Source organism: Esox lucius, chromosome 5 (assembly GCF_011004845.1).
Source record: "Esox lucius isolate fEsoLuc1 chromosome 5, fEsoLuc1.pri, whole genome shotgun sequence".
NCBI lineage: Eukaryota > Metazoa > Chordata > Actinopteri > Esociformes > Esocidae > Esox > Esox lucius.
Genome location: NC_047573.1, coordinates 24,521,905 through 24,547,169, shown reverse-complemented (window position 1 = coordinate 24,547,169; position 25,265 = coordinate 24,521,905). Strand labels below are relative to the sequence as shown.

General features: G+C 41.7%; 2 protein-coding genes across 2 annotated transcripts in view; both read left to right on the top strand.

Moving 5' to 3' along the window:
- wdr90 (WD repeat domain 90) overlaps positions 1-14,984 on the top strand; it is a 55,806-nt gene extending 40,822 nt beyond the window's left edge. The window contains 10 exon segments of the mRNA XM_010888837.4: positions 548-716; positions 808-931; positions 1,589-1,715; positions 1,718-1,762; positions 1,951-2,073; positions 3,717-3,891; positions 4,283-4,413; positions 6,164-6,307; positions 7,154-7,358; positions 14,417-14,984. Coding sequence (XP_010887139.3) covers positions 548-716; positions 808-931; positions 1,589-1,715; positions 1,718-1,762; positions 1,951-2,073; positions 3,717-3,891; positions 4,283-4,413; positions 6,164-6,307; positions 7,154-7,358; positions 14,417-14,574 — 1,401 coding nt within the window. The 3' untranslated portion in view covers positions 14,575-14,984.
- Positions 14,985-15,377: 393 nt separating this feature from the next.
- Positions 15,378-24,935, top strand: LOC105021278 (adhesion G protein-coupled receptor E3). Its single transcript, XM_010888838.3, has 10 exons — positions 15,378-15,536; positions 15,805-15,885; positions 20,586-20,717; positions 22,163-22,206; positions 22,319-22,417; positions 22,504-22,660; positions 22,769-22,885; positions 23,527-23,681; positions 24,227-24,388; positions 24,630-24,935. Exons 1-10 carry the CDS (start codon positions 15,506-15,508, stop codon positions 24,810-24,812), a joined length of 1,161 nt encoding a protein of 386 aa, XP_010887140.3. The 5' UTR covers positions 15,378-15,505; the 3' UTR covers positions 24,813-24,935.
- Positions 24,936-25,265: the final 330 nt, after the last annotated feature.

The following is a 25,265-nucleotide window of genomic DNA, read 5'->3' as shown; positions in this document are numbered from 1 at the left end:
ACTCTCCTGTACAATACTTTATGAAGTTTAGCATTTATCTTTTGTAGAACTAAGTCACTTTAGTACAATAGCAAGCAGCTGTTAAGACAAAACACCTGTCTATGAATGCCGCCTAGTGGTCATATGCAGTAGCAGCAATGGGACCTTTTGCAGAAGTGCAGAAACACTTCTTTTGATTTTCGTGTGCTTAGCTTTTGAAGAAAAAACTATTGCTGTTTCAACTTTGCCCTCCCTAGTCTAACACAAACCTTCTTTTGTTAAAAACTGTTTTTTAAGCCTTATTTAACTGGAACCCCTTGTCTTGGATTGGGGAGGTTAGCATCACATCTTTTCAAGCCGGCTAAGCTCCCTTTCAGTGACCTGAGCCCTGAATTCATTTAACCTCTTATCAATCACTATATGTTATTCTGTGTTTCTCCCGAGTGGTAATGTCCTGCAGTGGCCCAGTCTTCCCTTTGGATTAAAATGCAGTCTTTTGGAAAATGCTCATACCCATACAAATATGAAACTATTATTGCTCGTAAAGTTTGTCAAATTCAAATTCTAGCTGCAGCACGTGTGTGTGCCAGAGGAGGTGGGGGACGTGGTGCTGACGGCCCTGTGCTACAACGCCAACTCCGTTCTCTTCACGGGCACTAACAGCGGGCACGTGTGCGTGTGGGACTGCGAAACCCGTCGGTGCTTCATGACCTGGGAGGCTGACCAGGGGGAGATCGGTTAGTTGCGTGTGCGGCGACCGTGCCGACACTAGCAGTGTATCTCGCATGTGCGTGCGTGTGCGGTACCACAATGTGAATGTGTTTCTAGGGGTGCTGCTGTGTCGGAGGAACCGTCTGTTGACGGGCAGTAACACGCGCAGGCTGAGGCTGTGGGATGTAGCAGCTGTCCAGAGGATGAGGCCTGGAGACGAGGCCTTCTGCATAGAGGACAGGTGGGCCGCTCTTATTTCAAAACTACCACCAGTAGGTCCCGGTCGTCATTATGAGGGGAAACATTTTCATTAAACGATTGTAACGTCGGTCGGAAGGATCATTGTTAACATTTGGTAACATGGAAGCTACAATGAAGGCAACGGCATTAAGGTGGTGATATATGGACTCTGCAAGCTGGCATTAATGGGCGGTGATGGCATCAGCCTCAAAGACGTCGATTTAAGTTTAATCACGGTCGAACAGTCGGCGAGGCTGCATTTTGGGAAAGCAAATAAATGTAGAACAGCTTGTTGTGCTGTGGCCACATATGATCCATAGCAGGGTTTTGGAACTAACCTGGCTTTCAAACATATGCTAACATTGGCTGCCAATCCTGACTTAAATGAGAAATGCTGCCAGGGAATTATATTTCAGTGTTGGCCTAACACTCTCCCCAGCTGGGAGGATAGTCACCTGGAATAGTGCTGTGTTTTACTGAGATGAAATTGGCTGCCCTATTGTGTTCTGACCTGTGTATCTCTGGGTCTCTATTGTGTATCTATTTTGTGTCTTTACTGTTCTGACCCGTTTATCTGTGTATTTCTGGGTTGACGCATCGACCCACCTCCGCCCGATCTGATGGTCTTCCCTCACTGGTCCTTGGCCGTGTGCGTCAGGGGCGCTCTGGTGCTGCTGGAACACGAGATGACTCTGGACGGGGCGGTGGTGGCCGCCACCTTTGACGACGTCATGGACATGGGCATCGTGGGCACCACGGCGGGCACCCTCTGGTACATCAACTGGCTGGGACAAACACCAGCATCCGCCTCATCAGTGGGCACAAGACCAAGGTATGCTGGGCCGGGCCGGGGCGTCAGTGCGTGCCGATACAGGCTTGAGTGTATGCATCATGTGTCCGGCCTTCAAATAGCACAGGGCACGTGTCAGCCCCTTGGAGACTGCGTGGGCGTACGTTGTCGACGCCACCCACCACACACCCTAATGCCCCGCCTCCATCCCTCCCCTTCATGGTGGTCAGGTCAATGACGTGGTGTTCAGCCCGGACGAGAGCCACTTCGCCACCTGCGGGGAGGACGGCAGCGTCAGGGTGTGGTCGGCCCCCAGCAACGAGCTTGTTGTACAGTTCCAAGTGCTCAACCAGGTGAGACTGCAAGACGACTTGAGGAAACGGGGGTCATATGACCATGTGTCCTCGTTCATTTAAGCCGGTGGAGGTGATATATTGTAACAGCAGTCCTTAACTGGTTGAAAACGACAGAGTTAATGAAGAACGTACCAAGTTCTCGTAATTAGAGTGCTATGAGAATAATGGCATAAATGTTATTTTCTATTTTCGACTACCACCATTACAAAGCTGCAGCACTACTGTATTGTATGACATAACAAGCCATACAATTCTTTCACGTTCCGCGTTATGAGAGAAAAGCTGGGGAGCAACATTTACAGTTAGGTCTGGAAACAGTGTGACACTGACAGTTTTGTTATTTTGGCTGTTTACCTAAATATATTCAAGTTACAGTTAAATAATTAATATTCACATCCAAACTGGGGGAAGGGTTTAGGAATTACAGCTCTTTAATATGTAGCCCCCTCTTTTTCAAGGGACTAAAAGTAATTGACTCAAAAGCTGTTTCATGGTCAGTGTGGGCTTTTCTTTCGTTATTTCTTCATTAATTATGCAGGTACAAGGACTGGAGTTGATTCCAGGTGTAGAACTGACATTTGGAAGCTGTTGCTGTGAACCCACAACATGCGGTCAAAGTGAAACAGTATAAGTGAAACAGGCCAATCATAGCCTGCAAAAAAAAATCCATCAGAGAGACAGCAGGAACATTTGGAGTGGCCAAATCAACAGTTTGGTACTTTCTGAGAAAAAAAGAACACACTGGTGAGCTCTGCAACACAAAAAGGCCTGGACAGCCATTGAACACAACAGTGGTGGATGATTCTAGGATCCTTTCCATGTCACAGAAAACCCCTTCACAACATCCAGCCATGTAAAGAACACTCTCCAGGTTGTAGGCATATCATTATCCAAGTCTACCATAAAGAGAAGACTTCATGATAGCAAATACAGAGGGTTCACCACAAGATGCAAACTGTTCAATAATAGAAAGGCCTAATTAAACTTTGCCAAAACATCTAAAAAACCCAGGCCAGTTCTGGAACCACATTCTTTGGACAGATGAAACTAAGATCAACCTGCACCAGAATGATGGGAAGAAAAAAGTATGGAGAATGCTTGGAACGGCTCATGAATTCTGAAGTGTATATGGATATATTGTCTTCTCCGATTCAGACACATTCAGTGAAGTTGATTGGACGGCGCTTTACAGGTGGACAGTGACCCAAAACATATTTCAAGAGTTTTTTAAGGCAAAGAAGTGGAATATTCTGCAATGGCCCGAGTCAATCACCTGATCTCAACCTGATCAAGCATGCGTTGCACTTGATGACGAATCTTACAAAAATAAATGTATGATTGTGTTAATTTGTCCAATTACATTTGAACCCCTGAAATAAGGGGACTGCGTATGAAAATGGTTGCAATTCCTAAACGTTTCATACCAAATTTTTGTTCAACCCCTTGAATTAAAGCTGAAAGTCTGCACTTTAATTGCATCTCGGTTGTTTCATTTCTAATCTGTTGTGGTGGCGTACAGAGCCCAAATTATGAAAATTGTGTCAGTGTCCAAATATTTCCGGACCTAACTGTATATACCTGTGTCAAGCTGACTGTGTCAGTGTCTAAACCTCTGATATTCCCTTCTGCCCTTCTGTCAGAGCTGTGGCTGTGCCTCCTGGAGCCCTGTCCTCAGGCCCTCTAAAGGGGGTCAGTGCGTGGCCGGGGGGTACAGCGACGGGAGCCTGAGGATCTTTCACCTGGCCACCTCGGAGATGGAGCTCAAGCTGCATCCTCACTCTGTGGCTGTCACCGCCATGCATTACTCCTCTAAGGGTGGGTGGGGGGTTGTGGTGGGTTTGTGTGTGTGTGTGTGTGGGGGGGGGGGGGGAGGGGGGGGGGGGGGGGGGGGGGGGGGGTCGAGATGCTGTCAAGGGACAATTGTCTCTCGTGTAAATTCATGGTGGTCAGACGCGCATGTCTCTGCTCTCCCATTGCCGTTAATGTTCAGAAAGTGATGACAATCTTTTTTACAAGTTCACAGTTGTCATTTACTGTTGTGTACTGTAATTTACATGTTTAATGTTCATATTTCACTTAGAACAGATTGTCATTTCCACTTTGTATTTAATTCCTCCGGTTTGTGTGTGACACTGTTTATTTCACTAGAGTGTGTGATAGTATACGTAGCCAATGTCGTAGACTATTTGTGACCTCTGATTCTCAGGTCAGGTGATTCTATCGGCGGGGAGGGATGGCCTGATTGCTGTCAGCAGCCCAGTGACCGGGGTGACAGTGCGGATGATCAGTGACCACAAGGGGGCGATCATTACCACCATACAATGTGTGAAGAAACAGGTCAGTGCCAAATTTAATTTGTGTTCCCCATTCTTGTATAGCTGGCCACCAAGTTAATTCCAAACCGTACAAAAATTGTGCTGCTTATGTGATCCCCTTGTGCAATTATTGTTTGTTTTGTGTTCACCATTATTTAATCAGAACCAGTCTTTTTTATTTGACATAACAGTTTTATAGTCACCAATTCCTTATGGTTGGTTTAGAGGATATATATTGCACAGTTTTCATTTCATGTCATGAGTAGGAAAACTACACCACAATTTATTTGAAATGAAACAACTGAGATGTAATTGAAGTGCAGACTTTCAGCTTTAATTCAAGGGGTTGAACAAAAATATCATATTAAACGTTTAGGAATTACAACCATTTTCATACACAGTCCCCTTATTTCAGGGGCTCAAATGTAATTGGACAAATGAAAACAATCATAAATAGAATGTTGATTTTTAATACTTTGTCGAGACTCCTTTGCAGGCAATGACTGCTTGATGTCTGGGGGTTATATACCTCACCAAATGCTGGGTTTCCACTTCTTTGCCTTAAAAAAACTCCTGGGTTGCTTTCACAGTGTGTTTTTAGGTCATTGTTCATCTGTAGAGTTAAGAACCATCCAATCAACTTGGCTGAATTTGGCTGAATCTCAGCAGACAATATCCATACACTTCAGAATTCATCCGGTTGCTTCTGTCTTCTGTCACATTAATAAACACTAGTGACCCAGTTTCATTGGAAGCCATGCATGCCCATGTCATCACGCTGCTTCCACCATGTTTTACAGATGATGTGGTATGCCTCGGGTCATGAGCTGTTCCAAGCCCTTCTCATACTTTCCCCCCCATCATTCTGGTACAGGTTGATCTTAGTTTCATCTGTCCAAAGAATTGCTGTTCCAGAACTGGACTAGCTTTTTAGATGTTTTTTGTCAAAGTCTAATCTGGCCTTTCTATTCTTGAGGCTTATAAATAGTTTGCACCTTGTGGGGAACCCTCTGTATTTCCTCTCGTTAAGTCTTCTCTCTATGGTAGACTTGGATAATAAAAGACCTACCCCTGTAGAGTGTTCTTCACTTGGCTGGATGTTGTGAAGGAGTTTTTCTTTACCATTGAAAGGATCCTACAATCATCCACCACTGTTGTTTTCCGTGGACATCCAGGCCTTTTTGTGTCCCAGAGCTTACCAGTGCATTCTTTTTTTCTCAGAATGTACCAAACTTTTGATTTGGCCACTCCTAAGGTTCCTGCTATCTCTCTTATGGATTTCTTTTTTTTGCAGCCTAAGACTGGCATGTTTCACTTGCATTGAGAGCTCCTTTCACCACATGTTGTGGGTTTACAGCAACAGCTTCCAAATGCAAATGCCACACCTAGAATAAACTCCAGACCTTTTACCTACTTAATTGATAATGAAATCATGAAGAAATAGCCCAGACCTGTCCATAACCCGGCTTTTGAGTCTAATTACTTTTGGTCCCTTGAAAAAGAATATGTGAATACACTCAAATTAAAGCTGAGAGACTGCACTTTAAGCACATATTCCACTATTTTACTGTAACTGGAATATATTTTGGTAAACAGAATAACATGTGTCCGTGTCAATTACCTAACCTAACAGTAGTTGATCTTTGATTACCACAAATAGAATGACTAGGAAATGCATCAGTTTGACCTATTCTGAGGTTGATTGTGTTCCTGTTTTTAAGAGCTACAGTACTAAGAGTCTACATGAAGTCATTGTGTATTTGGTTCACCAGTACAAAGAATATGGCCTGGAAGGAAATGAGATGTGGTTGGCTGCCAGTGCAGATAGACGGGTCAGCGTCTGGGCAGCTGATTGGATGAAGGACAAATGTGAGCTTCTGGATTGGCTCACATTTCCAGCTCCTGCCACACCAGAGGTGAATCTCTCTTTATAGCTAGCCATACATGAATGTTTACACACACATGCTTTAACACAGGTGATTAGCTTGGACTTCATTCCATAGTGATAACTCTTGGTTTACACCTCTTCTATGGCTGAACTATGCGAGGCCTTTCAACTGGGGATGTTGTTCAGAATATCAAGATGGGACAGTATATCTAGATGGGACATTCATGATATCAATTGATGACTCAGTTTTTACCTTTCTTGACCTTGCAGACATTTAATATTGACTTCTGTGTATACAGATGGGTGACAAATTAAAGGAAAAACCAACAAAGTGTCTCAGTGAGGTATTCAGGCACCACAAGCCGCCAGAACAGCTTCAGTGTGCCTTGGCATAGATTGTACAAGTCTCTGGTACTGAGGGATGGAACACCATTCTTACAAAATATATTCCCTCATTTTGATGATTTTGATGATGGTGGTGGAGAGCGCTGTCTAACACGTCGGTCCGAAATCTCCCATAGGTGTTCAGTTGGTTTGAGATCTGGTGCCGGTGAATGCACGTATAATATCAGGCATTTTATGCTTTTTTGGACAGAATATAGATAGAATATAGTTTTTGCAGGAAGAGCAGTGGGCTGGTTTGGACCCACCAGCAATATACTGTGCTGTTAATTTATTTTTATTTTGTTTCAGGTCATTTTCTTTTGAAAAAGTCCAAGGGGGTGGTGAATACTTTTCACAGGCACCTAATTTGCACCCTAGGCCACTACCTTATAAAGTTATTTAACTTTCATAAATCTCAATTATTTTCTCGCTTTTTATGTCTCTTTCTCTTTAATTGTCGTTGTTTTGTCTTGCTCCCACCCTCCTCCAGGAGTCTGACAGCCTCCCTCCAAGTCTGGCTGCTTTCAGTCCCATGGACCCTGGCCTGGTGGTGTACACAGGCTACGGAGTGGAGAGGGAGCTGTGCTTCTACAGCCTGGATAAAAAACAGGTCATGAAGAAGATTGCCCTGTCGCATTGGGCCATTTGCCTGACACTCTCGTCTAAGGCTCACCTCATAGCAATGGGTTCAAAAGGTAAAGGTTGCTTCTGTATTAAATCTTTCTCATTTCAGTACAAACGTTTTACAATGTGATGGGTATTTCTCATGGGTTTTGTGAGAGACAGGGCTTTAGTAAAGTATTTAGAATCACTTTCTCCATCTGTTGTTGTGTTGACTTAATTTATCACTGATTAAATATATATTTTTTGCCATGAATCTACATACAATTGCAGATAAAGGCAAAGTGAAAAAAATTTTTACTCTCAAAATAAAAACTCTTAAATGCAGTACTATACATATAGTCATGGAACGTTTTTATTTTATTTTTGCTTATTTGTGCCAATGGATTTGAAATCTTCACTTACGGATAAAGGTAAACTAATTTTTAAAAATGATACTGAAAGATTATACTTTTCATTATTATTATTTTTTTTAATCAACTGAAGTGCATTTTAATTGTGGGGACAAAAATATGTATGACCCTTTAAATATGTAAATATCTTAATATAGCCGCTTATTGTTAGTGTCTACACCGATCAGCCATAACATTATGACCCCCTACCTAATATTGTGTAGGTCCATGTGTTCTCCAGGTATGTGATGCACACGCACCCGGGCCATCCACATGATGTAAAAGAAAACATGAATCACCAGGCCACCTTCTTCCATGTCTTCGTGGTCCAGTTCTGATGCTCATGTGCCCATTGTATGTGCTTTCGGCAGTGAACAGGGGTCAGCATGGACACCCTGACTGGTCTGCGTCTACGCAGCCCCTTATGCAACAAACTGCAACGAACTGTGTGTTCTGACACCTTTCTATCTGTACCAGCATTAACTTTTTAAGCAGTTTGAGCTACAGTAGCTCGTCTGTTGCATCTGACCACAAGGGCCAGCCTTGGCTCCCCACGTGCATCATTGAGCCTTGGTCGCCCATGACCCTGTGGCCGGTTCACCGCCTTTCCTTCCTTGGACCACTTTTGATAGGTACTGACCACTGCAGACCAGGAACTACCCACAAGGCCTGCAGTTTGGAGATGCTCTGACCCAGTAGTCTAGCCTTCACAATTTGGCCCTTGTCAATGTTGCTCTGATCCTTACGCTTGCACATTTTTCCTGCTTCTAATACCTCAACTTTGATGACAGAATGTTAATTTGTTGCCTAATACTGTATATCCCACCCAGTGACAGGTGCCATGATAACGAGGTTATCAGTGTTATTCACTTCACCTGTCAGTGGTCATAATGTTATGGCTGATCAGTGTATAAGTGTTATTCACTTCACCTGTCAGTGGTCATAATGTTATGGCTGATCAGTGTATCAGTGTTATTCACTTCACCTGTCAGTGGTCATAATGTTATGACTGATCAGTGTATCAGTGTTATTCACTTCACCTGTCAGTGGTCATAATGTTATGGCTGATCGTGTATCAGTGTTATTCACTTCACCTTCAGTGGTCATAATGTTATGGCTGATCAGTGTATCAGTGTTATTCACTTCACCTTCAGTGGTCATAATGTTATGGCTGATCGTGTATCAGTGTTATTCACTTCACCTTCAGTGGTCATAATGTTATGGCTGATCGTGTATCAGTGTTATTCACTTCACCTTCAGTGGTCATAATGTTATGGCTGATCGGTGTATCAGTGTTATTCACTTCACCTTCAGTGGTCATAATGTTATGGCTGATCGTGTATCAGTGTTATTCACTTCACCTTCAGTGGTCATAATGTTATGGCTGATCGTGTATCAGTGTTATTCACTTCACCTTCAGTGGTCATAATGTTATGGCTGATCGTGTCTATAAGTCTCTTACATCAACTGGGAGAGGTTTTTGCTCACTTTTAACAGTATTGCTACAACTGTGTCTTGTTTGGGCGGCGTTCTGACATGTCTGGCCTACTTCAAGTCCCTCCACAGCATTACAGTAGGATCTGGGCTTTAATTTGTCCCTCCCGTAACTCTTTGAACAATTCTGTTTTTGCTTCGCGTGTTTCCGATCATTGTCCTGTTGCAAGATCCATGTTCAGTTCAGATTCAGTTTTTGACAGATGGCCTCACTTTCTCTCATGTAATCTCTGGTACAATATGTCATTTATTATTCAGTGATAGCACGCTGGACCATGCCCTAAACTGCAAAGCAACTCTAAACCAATGTCACTGCTTCCATGCTTTACTATTAGTATGATTTTCCGATACCGGATAAGCGGATGAAGATGGACATCTTCATCCGCTAGATTGTCAGAACATCGGATGGCGGGCATGGATCAAACAACTCCATCTTTGACTCGTCTGTCCAGAACATATAGTTCCATTAGTTTTTGTCTTTACCCAGGTGTGGCCTGGCAAATTTCACTCTTTATATTGTTTTTTGAGAGCCGAGACATCTTCCATCTTGACTTCCCATTTAGGCCATGTTGGCCAGGTTTTCACAGTCTCTTTCTAACAGTTGACTCATGCACTTTAACACTGATTATGGAAAGAGAGGCCTATAGATCCCATGTTGTGACTCTGTAGTTCTTAGGGACTTCTATGAACATTTTTGGTCAGTTCTTAGGCTGAATTTGGTCAGACCAGTCAGACCATTACAGTGTAGATTGCTAGTTGCCTGGAATATCTCCCTTTGTAAATGATCTGTCACACAATAGATTTACTTCGAATTGCTTGGAGATGGCTTTGTAACCCCAGACTCCTGGGCATCAATAATCTTTCTTGAGATCCATGGGTAGGTCTTTTGATCTCTGCATGATGTGTTACCATACACTCATATAGTTACGACCAAAACCAGGCCAAGTTTCTAATCTAATGGACAGCTGGACCCTCCCAAGTTACTCTCTAATGTTTATGTTTTAGTGTACCTGATTTACGTTTTAGTCATTTTATATAATGGCAGTGGTCTAACATTGTCTGCATGAGGTAAATTTCATTTCTGTTTATTTTAATTGCAAATACTTGTCCTAAAGCCACTCCATCATTGTTTTGTATGTGTGCTTTGGGTCATTGTCATGATGAAAGATTCATCTTCACCCTTTTCTGAGTCCCTCAGGCAGCATGTCATATTTCCTCAGAAGTGGCTAAAGTCTCAAAACTACACCATAAAGGCTGGTTTGTTGTAGTGCTGCAGAGTTTGGTGTCCTTCTGTTAGGTTATCCTATCTCTGCAGAGAAACTCTGAAGCTCTTTGTGAGTGACCATCAAGTTCATAGTCACATCCCTGACCAAGGCCCTTGTGGCCCAGTTCTTTAGTTTGGCTGGATGGCCAGCTCAAGGAAGAGTGTTAAAACATCTTCCATTTCACTGTAGCCCACTGTACTCCTGGGATCATCAATCATTTTGCATTTTTTTTCTAACCTTCCTCAGATCTGTCTAGACCAGGGCCGGCCCTCCAGTGAGGCAAGATTAGGCAGCCGCCTGTGGTGTATTTCCGTCAAAATGAATTGGTGCATGTTTCTAAAGAATGTTTTCACTTTGTCATTATTGGTATTGTGTTTAACTCAGCAAAACATGGAGAAAGGGTGTATTGTATATGTAATTTCCTCCCTCTGTGTTAACAACTGTAGCCTTAGTTGCAAACTAGATAAAAGCTAGCTAGCTCAGTAATTTAGCTAATGTTATGTATAGCAGGCTGTTTTAACTTTAATTCTGCAGTATTGAAAACCTACTAGAACTTATTCTTTAGTTAGTAGTAACTATTCCAATTGGTGCTATTTTATTTGACGAATGTCAATTCGATTTTTTAAATTATTTTTTTTTACAATGAACTCAAAGTGGCACTACAGTTCTGACATGAACTACATACTTCAGAGTAGTAGCTTTTTGAATAAACAAAAAATTTCCTTTGCAATTTTCGTAGTAACAATGTTTTAGTTACCAAATCTTTTTCATGATGACACATTTTCACTAGTCATTATCTTAATGTTACTATTCACTATTCAATAAATGCTAGTTGTACTTCAGCGACAATGAATCCTTAATTTGAAATAAGATGTCAACATTTCTTGTTTTTCTAGGGTTTCTTTTTTCCTTTTCACTGATGTTTATAATAATTAATAGTAGTAATAAATAGTAGTAGTAATTAGTGAATTACTTGCTGATAGTGTAATTCGAAGTCTTACTAGTCATGATGCAATTGTATTACTTTCAAATAGAATAGAAACAAGTATATGTTGGAATTTTACTAGTTGTTTTTAAATTATGACTATTAAAATGGAATTGCAACTAGGAACTTCGAAACAGAAAGTAGTTGTTTATGAAATGTTACTAGTCACCTTAAAATATGACTAGTAAAATTAGATTATTGACTAGTACAAACTGTTTAAAATACCAGTAAGAGCAAAATTGTTCTCATCAGGGATTGGAATAAATACATTGCATCTGTTTTAGATACAGTTGTGCTCATTCGTTTGCATATCCTGGCAGAAATTGTGAAATTTTGGCATTGATTTAGAAAATATGACTGACCATTTTATTTTTATTTAAGGATAGTGATCATATGAAGCCATTTATTATCACATAGTTGTCTCCTTTTTAAATCATAATGATAACAGAAATCACCCAAATGGACCTGATCAAAAGTTTACATACATTGAATGTTTGGCCTTGTTACAGACACACAAGGTGACACACAGGTTAAAATTGCAATTAAAGGTGAATTTCCCAAAGCTGTGGCTTTTTAAATTGCAATTAGTGTCTGTGTATAAATTAGTTTGTTAGCTCTCACGTGGATGCATTGAGCCATGGGGAGCAGAAAAGAACTGCCAAAAGACCTGCGTAACAAGGTAATGGAACTTTATAAATATGGAAAAGGATATAAAAAGATATCCAAAGCCTTGCAAATGCTAGTCAGTACTGTTCCATTACTTATTAAGAAGTGGAAAATTCGGGGATCTCTTAATAACAAGCCAAGGTCAGGTAGACCAAGAAGGATTTCAGCCAAAACTGCCAGAAATATTGTTGGGGATACAAAGAAAAACCCACAGGTAACCTCAGGAGAAATACAGGCTGCTCTGGAAAAAGACAGTGTGGTTGTTTCAAGGAGCACAATACGACGATACTTGAACAAAATGTAGCTGCATGGTCAAGTTGACAGAAAAAAGCCTGTTACAATATGCCCAACAACACTGACATGACACGTTATAATTTGTAGTGACGAGACCAAAATAGTGCTTTATGGTCACAACCATAAGTGCTATGTTTGGAGAGGGGTCAACAAGGCCTATAGAATAGAATACCAGAGATGGAGTCAAGACCACAGCCCTTCTGCACGAGAGCTGCGCATGGGACGTTCTTGGACTTTCCAGCATGACAATGACCCTAAGCACAAGGCCAAGTTGACCCTTCAGTGGTTACAGCAGAAACAAACATGTGGTTCATGCAAGACAACCAAAGACTTTGCATGACCTGAAGGCATTTTGCTAAGACAGGGCAGCTATACCACCTGCAAGAATTCGGGGCCTCAAAGACAATTATTACAAAAGTCTGCATGCTGTCATTGATGCTAAAGGGGGCAATACACAGTATTAAGAACTAAGTGTATGCAGCCTTCTGAACAGGGGTCAGGTCATTTTTTTCTTTGTTGCCATGTTTAGTTTTATGATTGTGCCATTCTGTTATGACTCCCATAAGAAAGAAAATACATGTTTTTTCTCTGCTCACTCATGTTTTCTTTACAAATGGAACATATGTTACCAATTCTCCAAAGGTATGCAAACGTTTGAGCTTAACTATCTTCAGAATGGATACATCTACTGTATTTTCAAATTAACATTAGCCCCTGCACAGTCTCGATGAATGCAGGTAAAGTAGCCTTTTATACAGCCTTATATACACCAAGTCTATACATGTGCCTACTGCAAGCCCCAGTATAAGCAATTGCAAACGGATGTTGGATACTTGTCATCATGCTTGGAAGATGCAGCCTAGATTCATTGATGGTTAGCTTGACTTGCCACAAAGTTATACAAGTTGACGGCTTGCAATAGGTATACTATATGTGGTTTAGAATTACCATTACTGTATCCTGTCCCGTCCATTTAATTACGTTTATTTCAGAGGCTTATCTATTTTATATTATATTTTCTAATAGTGTTTACAAATAATGAGCCTATCTGTTTTTGTTCAGTACTGCACACAGTAATACATATACAGTACACACAGTACTCCTGTTTGTTATCGGGCATTTTTGCCTTCAGTGTTTTCTTACACAAGTGAAACGCACGCTCATTATATTTAAGTTGGATAATTGACTTGGCCAGTGAAGAACATTCCACCTCTTGGCTGTGTTTTTTGGGTCGAATTAGTTTTGAGGCATTTGGTTGGATCTGAGTAGACAAGTTGTTTCTGTTAACTTCAGAATATGGGCGTGATTGGTAAAACGTTGTAGCGTTTAAACAACCATGAGTTCCCTAATGTTTATTGGAAAACCGATACGATTTTCTTTGCTCTTTGTAGTCCAGCCTGTGTAGTCTGGTGGGTGAGGTCTTTCACAAATAGTAGTGGCTGACACACCCAGGCATACCCTCTGGATCTGATCTGTTTTGTTGTTTTTTTGTGTGGTTTTTTTGCGTTATGGGTGAGCATTGTTTGGTCCTGCAATATAGAGATCTTCCTTGGTCTGGCTGGTAATTCACCATCACTTGGCTAACCAGTGCTTTATTTCTTCTAGATGTACCAAATGGTTGATTCTTCACATGTCAATATATTTTAATTTATCTGCCTTATAATGGCAAACTTGACTGTGATTTACACCTATTTGGTCCTTTTGTCAGACACCTGCAACCAACTCCAAATGCAAACACAAAGCCTAGAATCTATACTAGAACTTGACAGCTCTCTTGTGCATGTACTAATGATGCAAACTCACACACACACACCTACTTAATAAGAGAGAACTGCAAAGCCAAATCAAAATATTTTTGATACTCTTAAGTGGGATTTGTATCCAATATGTATGAAAATACCCTCAAATTAAAGATGTATCATTTCAAAGTGCTTTTTTCAAACAAGAAGACTTCTGTCATTGTCCAAATTCTGACAAGCCTGCGCTGTATTTAAATAGATTGAATTAAGCTGTTATGTGTTTTGTCTCTCTCTCAGAGCGAGTGCTGAAGCTCATCAAATCGTCGAGTGGTAGGTTCCAGGACTTCATCCACCACAGTGATTCTCTGCAGACCTGTCGCTTCTCTCCCTCTGGGGAACTCCTCTTCACCGTTGCATATAATGAGATCCTGCTGTGGGAGGTGCATGGCCTATAGACAATTATGGACTGTCAACTGGGGTGTACTAAAGAGCTTTCACTACTGTTCCTGGATAGCATGGATTTATAGGTGGACTTGGCAATCACTCCTTCAGTTAGGCATACGTCAAGTCTTCAATACTGACATCACAAGTGCCTCAGCTCAACCGAAAACCAAAGAATTTATCAATTTCTTTTTAAGTCTCTGGGTTTTTATCAGTTCTTTAAAATAGCTTTTTATATTTGAAGAAAATGTTTACTTGTATTTATATGAGAACTTCTTTGGGATCTGTTCAGTTGTTTTATACTTGACAGCAGTCATTTTTTACGTTTTATTTTTCATCATATTAGTTCTGTCAGCCTAGTGTTAAGTCTTTAAATTATGCAAAAAAAATGTTTTGTCCAGCAATACTTGCCACCTAGAATATTTTTGGACAATAAATTCAAGATTTTAACCTTAAATTAAACCCTAACTTGTGTGTCCTTTGTCTGAACTTTTCTTGACTGGAGAAAATTGGTGGGAGTTTAGAGGTCGACATCTACCGTTTTTACCGGAAGTTATGTTTTCACACACTTCTTAGAGTGACGTGCATTTAGCCAGTGTTGAGAAATATTGTTTTTGTATGTATATGTAGATATTTATCTATAGTGTAACATTGTGAATACACAATAACACTTGGGACTGATACATATAATTGTATTTTGGGGTTTTGGATTGTAAGAAAAAAGAGAAGAATGTTTCTTAACATTTTTATTTTCTAAACCCTTTCTAATCTCATCATTAGAAGGTGGAGGCTATGATGAGAATTGCTGCTACCGAGACTTCCTTTTTTTCTTTTAAGATGACATTGAGAAGAAGAAAAAATCTATAAAAGGAGAATGTTGATAGGCAATCTGCTCAGTTTCATGTCCATAGGCAAGCAGTTACTTGACAAACAACCTCCTTTGCAATGAAAGGGCATTTGCTCTTCTGGATTTCTGGTGAGTCCGCTTATTTCCCTGTTTTTGTTGGACCTTGTTTTTGTTGGACCTTTTAATTTGAGATTTCAAGGATGGTGAAGCAGCTTTTTTGTGCCTTAAGTTAAGATCAAGTTTAAGGCACATACATAATGAAGGAATACCCGTGTGGTATTCATGTTTTTGTTTTTTGCATGTATATATAAAAAATATACATTTTTTGCATGTACATTACCTACAAAAGAGAGGTTTAATTTGTTCATACATCTGATTCTGCTGATTTTTTCCATAGGTCTCTACCTGGCCCAAGCTTCACCATTTGCACTCTGTCCAGCTGGATATTCGATTCAAAATATTGGGGGTGGATGTTATGGTAAGCTCAATTGATTTACCTCGGGGATGAAAAGGTTAACTTTTCTTTAGGTTAGGGGTCTAAAAAGAGACTCACTACGCGGTAATGGTGATGAAATAGATTGCTTGTTTTATTTTTCATTGCAGTCTGATTTAACTTAACTGGAGCAGGTTCAGACATACAATTTTGGGCTGGTTTTACAGACACAAATTAAGCCTAGTCCTGGACTAAAATTCCAACTCAATGTATAAGCTCAATTGAGTTTTTTATTTTGGTCTAGGGCTAGGCTTCATCTGTGCTCGCAAAATCAATCAACCACATTTATTTATAATGCCCTTTTAGCCGGATCGCGTAAGCCTAGCAGAGCGAATGTCTCTTATTGACTGACTGGCTAACCAGCCCTTGTTAAATAGCATAGTGGTTAGAGAGGCGGACTACAGGTCCACTGTTCGACTCCTTTCACAGTCAAAACGCACTGTTTGTTCAGGACAGATGAAAGCTTAGCTAGCTACAACCATCTGTAGATACATAATAGGAAGGCCTACACGATTCTCTCGTCTTTTCACTTGACAAAAAAGTCAGTTATCGTCACCTATATTGATAGATACTGTTTCAGAGTCATTTACGAAATGCTTATTAGCTGTTAAAACAGCCAGTGGCAAAAGAGGATACGTTCAGGATAGACAAAAACATTGCTGGCTACAACCTTCAGTAGCTGTTTTAGGAAGCCTAAAATGACTTTGTTTACTGTTATAACGCGACTATTTCTGGTGGATTTTCAAATTATGTCTTAGGATTTGTTCAGGACAAACAAAAACTATGCAGACTACACAATCATTTTGTCTTTTCACTTGACAAAAAGGTCTGTTATTGTATCAATGTCATTCATGAATGGCTAATAAGCTGTTAAAACGGCCAGTGGCAAAAGGCAAACAGTTCATAGATGCTATTTGTGGTGAAGGTAAACTTAAGAAACATTACTCAGTTGAACACAATGGTTAATGGTGTCTAACGAAATATTCAAACTAGGCGAAATGTTAATGCATGACAAAATTGTATAATGACAAGAGGCTATACCGACACCCAGCAAATGTATATCTCTGTGGCATAGTGGTTAAAGACACAGCCTTTCATGTGGGTGACCCAGGTTCGAATCCCATTTTCAGCCTTCCCATTCATTAATGCAGGACCCATCTTGGTCACAGAGTTGTTGCTCATTGCCTCCTTCAGGGAACTGGTGTTGAGCGTTGTAGATGTACGTTCACTTTCAGTCTCTCATTCGGTATGACTCATTATGGGGATATTTGAACAGTCATTCCAAGCTGGCCTAACAAACACAGAACCAGGCGGCCCACAGACTTGTAGTCAGCATTGCCATTGCGTAATATTCAACTTCTCACCCTCCTCTGACAGCCAACAGCACATTGAGCAAAGCCAGGAGCCGAGACAAACAGGCTGTAAAACATGCCGTACCACAAATTTCCACCACTGTCAATCCTTTATACAGTGCCGACGCTGGAGCCATGAGCACAGCAGTTTTGTGAGAGAATCCCTTAGATTAAGACACTAATGGTTCACACACTAGCCTGAGGAGATGCACAACTTTCAAAAACTTCTACCCCATGGCATGTGTTTCTGGGATTACACCCTCAATGCCCACATACTTTTTTGTGTAATAGAGTTCATTACTAATTTATTATTTAACATATAATACCCCATAGTGAAATATATAATCTTAAACTTGAACGGACACGGGAAGCAGAATTATGATCCTAGACAAGACGCAACAGGCAAAGCTTGTGAGGATTAGTTGGAGAAATGTTGAAGCCAGTGCAGATAACTTGTTTCCAGACACTTCTGTCCTAATTTGCGGAAGGTCTGGTGCCCCTGGGCTTCAGACGTTGGGTCAAACAGAAAATGGAAACAAGCAATCTCCCTGTACAACCCCACCACATGTCTTGTAAGCTGCTGTTTATATTTCCTCTCTATGGCTATTGGATTGACTTCTAAAACCTTCTAAACTGAAATAACGTAGACAACAGAACATTTATTAACGGACCTAAAGTGTACTCTTGGCCAAAGATTACTGTAAATGGCTAGCTAATAGCTTTACAGCCAGAATACTCCTTGATTGCCAGAAAGAAGCCTTTACTGTGCCAATGCCACATAAAAGGTCTGGTTACAATATGCCCGACAACACCTTGACACGCCTTCTTGACACAGCTTCTGGCACACAAGGGAGTGGCGAGACCAAAGTAGAGCTTTATGGTCACCACCATAATCGCTGTGTTTGGAGAGGGGTCAACAAGGCCTATAGTGAAAAGAATACCATCCACACTGTGGTGCATGGTGGTGGCTCACTGATGGGGGTTTTGGGGGTGTGTGAGCTCTAAAGGATCAGGGGAATCTTGTGAAAATGTATGGCAATATGAATGCAGCATGTTATCAGAAAATACTGGCAGATAATTTGCATTCTTCTGCACGAAAGCTGCGCATGGGACGCTCTTGGACTTTCCAGTATGACAATGACCCTTAGCACAAGGCCAAGTTGACCCCAGTGGTTACAGCAGAAAAAGGTGAAGGTTCTGCACCTCTGTAATTTGGTCGCATGTATGGTGCTAATGGATTCAATAGGGGTTGTGTTAATGTCCTCGCGATTCTTCATACTCTTACCAGTTAGCAGTGTCAAAAATCTTAACCTCGAAGAGATTCTGGCAAACCATCCGGCGCCTCAGGAGAGGGAAACAGTGCCCTACCAACGCTGTTTACAGTAGAGGTGGGCAGCTGTTGACATCAACTGAGGATGTCGTCGGGCGGTGGAAGGAGTACTTCGAGGATCTCCTCAATCCCGCTGTCACGTCTTCCATTGAGGAAGCAGAGGATGAGGGCTCAGAGGTGGACTCGTCCATCACCCGGGCTGAAGTCACAGAGGTGGTCAAGAAACTCCTCGGTGGCAAGGCACCGGGGGTGGATGAGATCCGCCCTGAGTACCTCAAGTCTCTGGATGTTGTGGGGCTGTCTTGGTTGACACGCCTGTGCAACATCGCGTGGCGGTCGAGGACAGTGCCTCTGGGATGGCAGACCGGGGTGGTGGTCCCTCTTTTTAAGAAGGGGGACCGGAGGGTGTGTTCCAACTATAGGGGGATCACACTTCTCAGCCTCCCCGGGAAAGTCTATGCCAGGGTTCTGGAGAGGAGAATACAGCCGATAGTAGAACCTCGGATTCAGGAGGAACAGTGTGGTTTTCGTCCGGGCCGTGGAACACTGGACCAGCTCTATACCCTCTACGGGTTGTTGGAGGGTTCATGGGAGTTTGCCCAACCAATCCACATGTGTTTTGTGGATTTGGAGAAGGCATTCGACTGTGTCCCTCGCGGCATCTTGTGGAGGGTGCTTCGGGAATATGGGGTCCTGGGTCCTTTGCTAAGGGCTGTCAGGTCCCTGTACAACCGAAGCAGGAGCTTGGTCTGCATTGGCGGCAGTAAGTCAGACTTGTTCCCAGTGCATGTTGGACTCCGGCAGGGCTGCCCTTTGTCACCGGTTCTGTTTGTAATTTTTATGGACAGAATTTCTAGGCGCAGCCAGGGGCCGGAGGGTGTCAGGTTTAGGGACCACACAATTTCGTCTCTGCTCTTTGCAGATGATGTTGTCGTGTTGGCCCCTTCTAACCAGGACCTTCAGCATGCACTGGGACGGTTTGCAGCCGAGTGTGAAGCGGTGGGGATGAAAATCAGTACCTCCAAATCCGAGGCCATGGTCCTCAGTCGGAAAAGGGTGGCTTGCCCAGTTCAGGTTGGTGGAGAGTGCCTGCCTCAAGTGGAGGAGTTTAAGTATCTAGGGGTCTTGTTCACGAGTGAGGGAAGGATGGAACGGGAGATTGACAGACGGATCGGTGCAGCTTCTGCAGTAATGCAGTCGATGTATTGGTCTGTCGTGGTGAAGAAAGAGCTGAGCCGCAAGGCAAAGCTCTCGATTTACTGGTCAATCTACGTTCCTACTCTCACCTATGGTCATGAGCTTTGGGTCATGACCGAAAGAACAAGATCCCGGATACAGGCGGCCGAAATGAGCTTTCTCCGCAGGGTGGCCGGGCGATCCCTTAGAGATAGGGTGAGAAGCTCGGTCACCCGGGAGGAGCTCAGAGTAGAGCCGCTGCTCCTCCACATCAAGAGGGGTCAGCTGAGGTGGCTTGGGCATCTGTTTCGGATGCCTCCGGAACGCCTTCCTGGGAAGGTGTTCCGGTCCCGTCCCACCGGGAGGAGACCCCGGGGAAGACCTAGGACACGCTGGAGGGACTATGTCTCCCGGCTGGCCTGGGAACACCTCGGTGTCCCCCTGGAAGAGCTAGAGGAAGTGTCTGGGGAAAGGGAAGTCTGGGCATCCCTGCTTAGACTGCTGCCCCCGCGACCCGGCCCCGGATAAGCGGAAGAAGATGGATGGATATTTTTCTTATAAATCAAATATCGGCCACATATGGGATGGATCAAATTTTTCCTGCGTGTATCCCCCTTTTTTTTCTGTTTGGAATGACACAAACATGGAATGATGTGGGTATGTTCTTAGAATAGAATATTCATTGGCCAGCAAGCTCAAACATTCAAGAAGGATTTTCTTGTGTTTAGTAAGTAGCAACATTATTTGAGTATGATTTAACAGAGTTTTTGCCTTCACTTTTCTCATCACATTTTCATCTTCTCTTCACAATTCTCTTCTACCTTCAGACACAGATGAGTGTGCAGCGGACAGAGGTATTTGTGGGAAGTGGGGAATCTGCTGGAATTTAGAGGGAAGCTACATGTGTCAGTGTCCTACTGGTCTCACTACCAGTGGCAGCAATCAAACTCAGTGTCCAGGTGAGAGGAGGTTTTTCTCCAAACTTAGCCTTGGAATGAGTCAAATGGACTTCTCACTTCTTTTTTACTTTTACTTATTTTTTTCTCAAAGTCTCAGCTTGGGGGTGATCTGTTCAAAGTATATTCCATTGCTGTACTCAGGGGCGCAGGTTTCATTATACATGAGTGGGACATGTCCCCTCCACTTATTATAAGAAAAGCTCACCCTCTTTAGAATGTTGCAATGGCAGTACGGCAAGCAATTGCGTAATTCGAATGAGATTGGCTTTAGGACCACACTTTGCTTTGAGGTAGGTGCTGGTTAGGTCTGGTTATGGTTGTAGAGGCTACCGTTGCTACTAGCAACTGTGATCTCTGGCTCTTGAAAGTTTGGTAACCTAGCTGGCTACCTCTAGCTAATGACCTCTCCCTTAACATATATATGAGGTAGATATTTAGCTTATTAGAGTGTTTTTCTAAAAGCGGTAAGGTGTAGTTAGGCTAACGTTATATATGAATGATAGTTGGAAAATATACAGCTACGGAAAAAATTAAGAGACCACTGCACCTTTTTCTTTGAAAAGGAAGGTTTTGAGGGAGGAACAGAAGCGTTCAATTTGCAGTGGTCTCTTCTTTTTCTGCTTTATTGGAAAGGAAAGAAAAAGGTGCAGTGGTCTCTTAATTTTTTCCGTAGCTGTGTATTAGCTTGCTAGCTAACATTATTTCGTTATCTAGCAAGCAGTCTACATTACAACTAGGTTCACCTCACTCACAGCTAGCACCAGTATGACACCAGCCAAGAAAACACTTGGTGGCCGTGAGAAGGTCCTTGTCATAGCTGGATCAGACAGCCAGGGTGAAAAGGTCAACCGTGGAGCGGAGGTGAAATGTTGTCTTTAAAGGTGGATAATGTAAATAAAATGTGTTATGTTATGTGTAGCCCATATGTTGAATGTTCATATTTATTAGCAGAACCAGAAGGATGTTGAGTCAACCAGTGTAGTAATGCAAGAGTGTGGTGGAGCTTGGGAGGTTAGGTTGTGAAATTCAAATACAGTACTGGCCGTGGGTGGGGGGCCCGTGTTTGATTACCTTGTAATTGTAATTTTTAATGTGTGTTTGTATATGTGGTTATCACAGTCAGACCTCAGGATCAGAATTTCATGCCTATATAGCGCAATTTTTCATCCCATGGGGGTCCATGTAAGGACAACTTGCACCTCGGCCTTGTGTCACCACGCTACGCCAGTGTTTGTCCCCCTCACATTTGAAATCAAACCTACGCCCCTGGCTTTACTAACTGTCTGCTTGAGACAGATGATCTTGGGGTTGACACCATCTGTTGAAACGTCTTCACAGCCGACCAGTTACCGGTTTTGCAACCTCGATGACAGACCTGATACTATACATGTTTGTGGAGTTTTGAGTTGTAACTGATATTATTTGGATTCATGTCTTTCCTTTAGATGTAAATTGTGACCAATATATAACTCAGAGCATACCTGAGCAGGTAAATTCTTTTTTTATGTTATTATTTGGGTACTTCTCATCTTGAGGTATTGAAATGATTTACCATTTGATCCTCTCAGTAACACCTGGTGTACTCTCTCTCCCTTTCTTAGACTTTACCAGGTTTTAATAGCATCATATCAGTCCTGAGAGACAACTGTTTGATGTTAAATAAATCTGGGATGACTGTAGCTACAAATGAGACTTTCACAGTAAGTTACAGTAAGCCCCCTGAGGTACATACACATACAACCAAGCACTCTGTATATGAAATGACTTGGCACTGTTCTCTGTGAAGGTCCTGACCAATGTGACAGATAGTCTTCAACTCCTGTTCAGTGGTGTTTGTGGTAGCAGTGAAGTGACTACTTTACTTAAAGCAACTGAAAACCTTATCAGACTGATGTCCCCACTGCTAAGAGACAACGTGAGCAGAATCAATACAAGCCACACAGGTAGCACACATTTAAGGATGGTACACCTTGCAGGCCACTGACTTTGTAATTTTTAATTGTTGTGATTTTTAGTCACTATAGATTTTTGTGCCTTTGTTGACAAAACAGAGATAGAGATTGTGGTTATTAGGGAAAAGACGCCACCTCAAGGACCAGTCAAACTGACCAATGAAAATATCCAACTTGACACCACCTGGGAGACAGTGATTGGAAAGAACTACCCAGGTACAGACCCACTCAGCTCTGTAGCATTAGGCTTCTTAAAAAAACAATGTAACTGAGTTTCTGAGTGTATTTACTGACATTTTCTATGAGGCTGTTTAGTTTCTTGTATGATTTTGTGGAGGCTGTTGTATTTTGTGCCGTATATTCTGTGGGGTTAAAGTGAGGAATGTCTGCTTTAATTTGAGTGTGTTTTTATTCTTTGCACATAGCATTTGTTGCGTGAAACCATCTGAGGTAACAGTTTTCCTACAGTAGTGTCTACGGCTACTCATGTCTTGCAGTGTGTATTGGATTGGAAGGACTGATGACATAGGACGTTTTTCCTTCCAACTCCATCCAATCTTGTAACCCGTATTTCAGGTGTAAAGGGAAGTTCAGTGAAAGATTCTGGAATTTTGCAACAGTACCAGAAATAGTTTTGACAAAACTTCCTTAACCACATTCTTTGTGGTTTCTTTCATCAGACTCAATGAAATAATGATCTGTATGGCTTCATTGAAACAAGCAGCTGAACTAACCATTGGCACGTCTTATCCCACTCTCCCCTTAAGGATATGTTTTACTTTATTATTGAATGGTTTTTCTTTCATATTGTTTGTGTTTTTGTATGTTTTATTTGTTTTGTACTATGTTGGTTGCAGGGTTTGGTTTTGCCGTTCTGCTTAGCTACAAGAGTCTGCAGATTTTGACAAACATCTCTGACAAGCTCTCCTCCAGAGTGGTGACTGTATCAGTTAGCAATCCTAACATTACAAACCTGTCTGAACCTATCATTCTCACCTTCAAACACTTGACGGTAACTACTTTGTCTCTATAAACCTGTTAAATAAAGCATTTTACAATTTTTGGTTTCTTGCTGTCGTGCAAAAACAATCCCTGATGGTTGTATATTCAAAGCCACTTTCTTTCAAACTTGAAATTTCCTTTGTTTTGGTGATACAGTATAATAAAGTTCCAGAATGCATTTTTCATTTATTTTTGACTAGGTTGTTCCTCAAAATGTCTCAAATGTCTTTTTTTGCTGATTATTTACAAACTCGCACAGTCCCCTAGCCATTATTTTTTGGAAATGTAGCAATGTTATTGGGATCGTATTTTGTATTTGTCAGCAGTGCGTTCAGAGGCATGGAGTAAGAACGCTGCACCTCCGTACATTTAAATGCACTGTTAAAAGGACAGTTTGAAGAGAAGCTCCTAGTCTAGGTGTGAAAAATAAGCATAACTATCCCTTTAATCGTATTATTTTAAATATTATTTGGCATTAAATACATTATTTTAACACGCAGGCATTGAGTTGACCCAAGCTGTACATGAAATCATGAGTTTCTTCTCTGTGTCCAGCTCAGTGACCAGAACGCCACCTGTGTTTATTGGTCGGAGGTTGGAGGGGGGGCGTGGTCAAGCCAAGGCTGCACCTTAGTGGTGTCTAACTCTACCCACACTGTGTGCTCCTGCACCCATCTCAGCAGCTTCGCCCTGCTCAGTGAAATGCAAAAGATGAAGGTGATGCACTAGAGCAGTATAGAACTACTAAGAGGAAAACAAGATCTGTGACTGAAACATTGTTGCCTACGACTATAATTTAAGTGTTTCATGCTTCGTGATAGTTCTGTGATGTTTTAGGTTTTTAAAACGCTGTGTTCTATGTGCGTTTCATTTCAGGACCTATGTTTTTTTTCAAGATTATGTGAGTTCAGTATGCATTTTTAGATTCTGTTTAATTTTTTCCATTTCTTATTTACAGGAAGACGGAAAGATATCATTGGTGATGTCGGTTTGCGTTTCCGTGGCATTTGCCTTGATGGTCCTATCCCTGCTCACTGCCCTGTGGTGTCGCTTTATGAGCAAAAAGCACAATGGAGGCCGCCAGCGGCTACAGCGATCCAACCTCAAAAGCACGTCAAATATAGACAGCAGGGATTTCTAAAATCTCTTTGCATTGTGTTTTTTAGGTAATCCCACTTTTTCAATCACTGGTAAAATAGCTCTTTAGACTGAAAGAACTATTAGAAAATAGGAATGATTCTGTTTCAGAAAAGAATAAAGGTTTCTAGCACATTACATGATAAAAAAAAAATCATTAATTGTTTGATTGTTGTTTTTATAGTATTTGAGATCATTGAGACATTATTACATACATTTTAAAATATACACATTTTAAGAACATAGTCTATATAACATAGGTGGCTTATGTTAGGCAGTCTGATGACCTGGGCTGATGTATTACAGATTCATAGAAGACTTGAAGAGAAATAAAGCCAAACTGAACAACTTTAGTTAGAGGATGTACAGTACCTTTGGAAAGTATTCACTTTATCTACATTTTGTTTTGTTACACACCTAAATTATTATTGATTATTATATATATATACACTCACCT

Excerpts from the sequence above, each read along its gene's own strand:
- LOC105021278 (XM_010888838.3), top strand. The coding sequence starts at position 15,506 with ATGAAAGGGCATTTGCTCTTCTGGATTTCTG. Across the intron at positions 15,886-20,585 it reads TATTGGGGGTGGATGTTATG|ACACAGATGAGTGTGCAGCG; the intron begins GTAAGCTCAATT and ends TTCTACCTTCAG. Across the intron at positions 22,207-22,318 it reads CTCAGAGCATACCTGAGCAG|ACTTTACCAGGTTTTAATAG; the intron begins GTAAATTCTTTT and ends TCCCTTTCTTAG.